The 6,057-nt window shown below is 37.6% G+C and overlaps 1 protein-coding gene across 1 annotated transcript; it reads left to right on the forward strand.

Annotated features, from left to right (window-relative positions):
• The first annotated feature begins 1,010 nt into the window (after positions 1 to 1,010).
• On the forward strand, positions 1,011 to 5,387 carry LOC132187112 (uncharacterized protein At5g41620-like). Its single transcript, XM_059601292.1, has 3 exons — positions 1,011 to 1,595; positions 2,531 to 2,656; positions 3,664 to 5,387. Exons 1-3 carry the CDS (start codon positions 1,206 to 1,208, stop codon positions 5,185 to 5,187), a joined length of 2,040 nt encoding a protein of 679 aa, XP_059457275.1. The 5' UTR covers positions 1,011 to 1,205; the 3' UTR covers positions 5,188 to 5,387.
• The last annotated feature ends 670 nt before the right edge of the window (positions 5,388 to 6,057 follow it).

Below are 6,057 nucleotides of genomic sequence, written 5' to 3' on the forward strand. Positions count from 1 at the left end.
GCATGAAATAAAGAAAAAAAAAAAAAAAGAGGTATGTGCATATCTTAGTACTGTCTATTTCTGTGCTACCTCTGAAGGCAGGTCTCCTCTTATATCTTAACTAATAATTATTATAAGATCCAATGATGCCAATCAGATTTAGGTGAAATGATGCTTTCTTGTAAGAATAATAGTTTATAGGTATAATACTACTAGCTGGTAAAACGATTGTCGATTGTCCATTTCAACCTGTGTGACAAGTTTTTTTTTTTTTCCTGAGATGTGACAAGTTATTAGTGTAAAACGATCAGAAAAAAACAAATGGTTAATGTAAAACTTTTCATTTGGCGGAACTATGACCCTAAGTCTCCACATAGCTCCATCATTAAGAGTGAAATCATATAATCAAAACTCATTGTGTTTATATATATAAAGAAACTCAACATAAACATTAAAATTGTAAAGGTAAATAGTCAATAATTATTATTAATTGAACAATTGTATCATAGGTTGTTTGATTTGATTCCAGTCTCGATGTTTGTTGTTTTAACTTTGGGTTGCCTCTCAAATTTGCCTCCCATGCGCATTCATTTTTTCAACTGAAAAACTTTTGTGTAGTCAATGTGAAGGTCGGTTGATGGTAAATGAGTTTTGGATTTTTTTCAAAATATCTTAAATAAAGAGTATGCAAGTTAGATGCTTGCAAATCATCAATCTCCTCCTTCTTCTTCTTCTTTTTATTTTATTATTATTATTATTATTATTATTTTATAAAAAAATATATCTTTTAAATATTTATAAACAATTAACATTATTTTAAATGGATCGAAAAATATTTTCTCTAAATTAATTTAGAAGAAATTTAAGTTGTTTGTTTGTTTGTTTTTTTTTTTTTTTTTTTGTTTCTGCGCCTTTTTTCAACGTCTGCTATGATAAGTGGGCCCAATTGAGTGGGGTACCCAGGCTCGCTCACTCAAGGATGATGTGGCTAGAGTGGTAGGGGTGAATTGATCTACCCTGACTTCAAGAGGAAGCTGTGAAGCAGCACTGTCTGAACTGAACTGTGAAGAAGGAGAGACAGAAACTATAGAAGCATTTGAGTCAACACAATATTTGGAAGAGAAAAAAAAAAGAAAAAAAAGAAAAAGAAACATGGGGTGAAACGGTGAAGCACTCACAGTTTGAAATTTGAAGAGAAAGAGAGTTCTGGGGAAAGAAAAACAAAGATGGAAAGCAAGGAAAAAGGTGTGGACAGAGAAGCCAAAAAGCAGGGTGTAATGGTGAAAAAGTTGAAACGCGGTGTGTTGGTAGGGAAAAGAGGAGGCCCATGTACTCCACCACCTACATGGAGGCTTGAGTTTTCATCTCACAAGAATGATAACACCACTGCTGACACTCAAGAATTCCTCACCTTTCCCAACACTGCCACCACATCAATCTCAGCTAGAAAGCTCTGCGCCAGCCTCTGGGAGATTCAACCCCACCAGCGCGTCCCTGTCCCACTTGCTAAAATGAGAAAGGGTGGTGCTAGGACTAGGCTCCATCGCCACCACCACAGGGGCAAAGGCTTTGAGGTTTCCAAACACTTGGTTGACCCTCAGAGTCCCCCTGACTCGGTACAACTTTACCTTACCTACCTTACTTTTTGTTCTTTCCTTTATTGGTTGCTTAAATGTTAATGGGTCTTTTTTTTTTTGGATTTCTTTGTGAATTTCTTTTTTGGGTTGTTTTGTTGGATTACTGGTTTTCTGGGTTGTCTAATTGTGTTTACCTGCTTGTCCTGTGTTCTCGTTGGTCTATGATTTTTGTTTTTTGTTTGTTTGTTTTCCCTGGGGTATTTAGTCCATGGGTACATCCGGTTATGTTTATGTACATTGGAGAATGTATTTTGCATTTTTACGAATCATGCATTCATTGGGACTCTTTGTTTATGAATTCTCTTGAGATAGATGGATTTTATTACATTTTTGGTAGTTGACAATTCCTCTCTATTTTGTTAAGTCCCATGCCTTTCTACAAGCTCTGTTTCTTGCTCCCTCCAAGGGACATTTTCTAATGAGGATGGAGGCACTTTCATCATAACCTTTTTCTGTCCATCTGTTTTTCTGTAGAAAATTTCTTTATTGTGTTCCTATCTTGCATCATTCACTGAGCATTTTTCAGCAATTGCAGTTGTTTTGATCAGTTGATCTTGCTTCCTGGGTTTATAATACCAGTACTTTTGTAATAGAAATATGAAATTGCTTCTACCTAGGGGCGAATTAAAAGCATGTGAAAATATGACTTAGTTACTAGGAATAGAAAGCTGTCTTATGGCTGAAATGGGGACGTAATTGGCAAAGGTTTTACATCTGGTTAAGCAGTATCTTGAAGGAAGGATTATGTGCCAGTTGCATAGATGGAATCTGTAAGCACTTGAAAAAGAGAGTAATGACTTATGATCTGATTTTTATAGCTCTAAACCCTTAGGGTTTCCAAGGTTTTTCTTCGTCTTTTTTAAAGTATTTTTTTTTATCCAATATTGAAATTTACCCTCTCTCTCTCATTGCAGCCAGCAAGTGCAAGTAGCTTGAGGAAGCATGTTGCAGCATCACTTGTACAACACCGTCGATCGGTTCAAAGAAATCTTTGCGCATTGCAGCCTGTATCTCCCGCAAGTTGTGGTAGCTCAATGGAGGTATGACTTATCCTGCATAACCATCCACAATTCTCTTTTTCTGGTCTCTTCTTTCTTTTCTTGTTCTTTTTAATGATGAATTAAATGGAAACATGATAGCCTGTAAAGTTGTAATAGTACTGTAAGATCAACAATTTGCTAAACGATAATAAAGGAGAGAAGTATTTGGTTCATAAACTTTGCCTTGATGATCTGTGTTTGGTGCATAGAAGGGTATATATATATATCAAACATTTGCCAACTGGTATTTCAAAGGTACAGATTTTACGCATGTAGTAGCTGGATTTTGAAAAGTCAATATTGATACTACAACTTGTAAGCACAGGATTTCCTGATACAAGTACCCTTGAGATAGAAACAATGTTGTATTAAGGACTTTTAGAACAAGATTTTGTATGGTTAAAAATTTTTGTTACTAAAACAAGTGAAGAACCTACAAGTTGCATTTGCCGCATACCTTTCAGGTTTTGTGTGATTGAACATGTTGGTTTGCTCACTAAGCTCAAAATCTAGGCGTTTTACCACCTTTGCTAAAGTTTTTCTCACAACACTCGCTCATTATATTGTTTAAAAGGGAGGCCGTATAAACAATTTCCTAGATAAAGTTGCATAATATCTCAGTTTTAGAACTTTTTGCATTATAAAATAGGCTCACTTGCAATATCTCTTGTAATTCCACCAGTACTTGTATTATTCATTGCCTCTAATGCTTGAGAAATATGCCAAAGACCCTATTTTTACAACTTCAGTATAGTCAAACACTTGCCGTTGAGCAGCATGACTCTCATATACTTGATTAATTAGTCATGAAATGGTGACAGACGCAATTGTACTAGTTGATGATTTGTTAACTTCCTTGTGGAATTGCAGTTTCTGCCATAAGACTGTAATGATAGATTCATCAACTCTACTGCTCTAAATCTTCTGATTATAACCTTCTCCTCTAAACAGTCCATCAATTTAACAGATATTTGAGCCTATGAATTCTGATACCTTTCTTTCCACAGGTGGCACCGTATAACCCTCCTGTCACTCCCACAAGTTCTTTGGACTTGAAGGGTAGAATGGGCGAATCAAGTTATAGCCTTAAAACATCCACGGAGTTAGTCAAGGTGCTCAATCGGATTTGGGGTCTAGAAGAACAACATGCATCCAATGTATCATTGGTGAAAGCGCTGAAAATGGAACTATATCATTCTAAAGCTAGAATTAAAGAATTGCTAGAAGAGAAGCAATCAGATGGGCACGAATTGGATGGCTTGATGAAGCTAGTTACAGAGGATAAACTTGTTAGGAAGAATAAGGAGCAAGATCGAATTAAAGCTGTGGTTGAGTCAATCAGGGATGAGCTAGAAGATGAGAGGAAGCTAAGAAAGCTTTCAGAAAGCCTGCACCGGAAGCTAGCTCGAGAGCTTTCTGAATTGAAACCTTCTTTTTCTAGTGCTTTGAGAGAGCTTGAAAGAGAGAGAAAAGCACGGATCCTGTTGGAAAACTTGTGTGACGAGTTTGCTAAAGGTATAAGAGATTATGAACAAGAAGTGCGGTCCTTGAAGCACAAGAACGAGAAGGATAGGGTTGATAAGGGAAACCCTGACAGGTTAATTCTCCATATTTCAGAAGCGTGGCTTGATGAACGGATGCAAATGAAGCTAGCAGAAGCTCAAAATGATATTGCAGAGAAGAATACAATTGTGGACAAGTTAGGCTTTGATATAGAAAATTTTCTTCAAGCTAAACGATCTATTGACTCAAGAAAAAATGAGAACTTGTCCCCGCAGGAGCTAAACAAAAATTGCTCATGTCGACATTCGGTAGAGTCCCTTTCTTTGAATGAGACTGTTGGTGCTCCTCAAAACGCTGCTGATGAAGAAGCCTTCTCAGCTGGTGATCCTAATTGCTTTGAACAAAACAAGAGTTCTGGTGGAAAACAAAGCAAAGGCAGCTCTCAACAAAAGGGCAAACATGCTGCAGAAAGCCATCACAAAGAGATAGTGAAGTCCAATTCCATGAGAGCAAAGGTTGGATCATGGCAAACTGATGACATCTGTAAACCATCCGGTTTGCAGGGTCAGTTTGAAGAGCATATGGCAAATGCCGCCCCATGTAATGGAAACAGGAGCCAGTTTTCAGAGAGGCAAGATGTAATGAACTATCCTGAGGCATCCGGGACGTTTGATGCCACCCGAGAAGGTCTACAAGAAAGAAACAGTAAACGCGGCGGGAGCTGTGGACCGAAATCAAATCATGTGCTTGATAACCTTATTAGAAGTCAATCCTTGTCATTGGAGGTTGATAAGATTCATCCCCAAAGTAATTGCAGAGAAGATTCTTGTGATCGATCAGTATTAACAAGTAATGCAAGTCCAGTACAACGGTGGATGTCAAAATTGACAACCCCAGATTTTGAAAAATCTGGATCTTCCTTGAGATTGCCTCGGGGCTTGAAGGAAAATACATTGATGGCAAAACTACTTGAAGCGAGGTTAGAAGGACAGCACTCTCGCTCAAAAGCCTGCAAAGGTTCCTTGTAAATTCAACAGAATGGTGGGATTTTCCCGGAGAAAGAAGCTTCTGATTCACAGTGGCTGCTTTGATCGTGCCAAGATCCTCTTTCTAAAATGACTATTAGTGCCTTAGTGGTGCAATGTATTGGAACAAAAAAGGCGGCATATTATTTTTTCTTGGTTCACAGATCAGAAGCTATGCATGTTCTCTACCAACTTGTGATGAACTTGTCTTTCTTGCAGCAACGTGCGTAATGTTCGTGACTTGGATCAAATTCAAGCCACCTTGCTGTGAAAGAAACCCGTCGGGGTGATTTTTTCGAAGATGATCCTGAGCTTTTAGCCGTTCTATCTGTTTCTCAAAACCATGGGGTCCCCTGCTAATCTGCAGGACCATCTCGAATATTCTTCATACCCCAATAGCAGTCTTCAAGGACAGTTTGCTTACTCCAAAATGAAAATTTTGCACGCTCCAGGCCTACTTATAAATTGATTCCAAACAGAAAATCCACTTAAATACATTTTATTTAATAATTAATAGCAGAGATATCATGCAGACTCTGAAGCATCACATTTTTGAGAAAGTGGATGTCTAGATTATGCAAACCAAATGTCATGTAAATGTAAGGCATATATGTAAAAGAAAGTCTATTCGTTAATATCTTTGTGGTGTCATTTATGCTAGGGATATTATGCGGACTATGAGGAATCACATTTTTGAGAATGTGGTTGTTGGGGGAATGTTAGATTCCACGAACCAAACGCCACGTTAATATAAGACATACGTAAAAGAAAGTCTATTGGTTAATCTCTTAGCCGTGTCATCCACTTGATTCTCTTTAATTTTCAAGTTTGGATCAATGGGAAAACAACTCTGCCTTGATTGACAAGGAAAAA

Source organism: Corylus avellana, chromosome ca7 (assembly GCF_901000735.1).
Source record: "Corylus avellana chromosome ca7, CavTom2PMs-1.0".
In the NCBI taxonomy this organism is placed as follows: domain Eukaryota; kingdom Viridiplantae; phylum Streptophyta; class Magnoliopsida; order Fagales; family Betulaceae; genus Corylus; species Corylus avellana.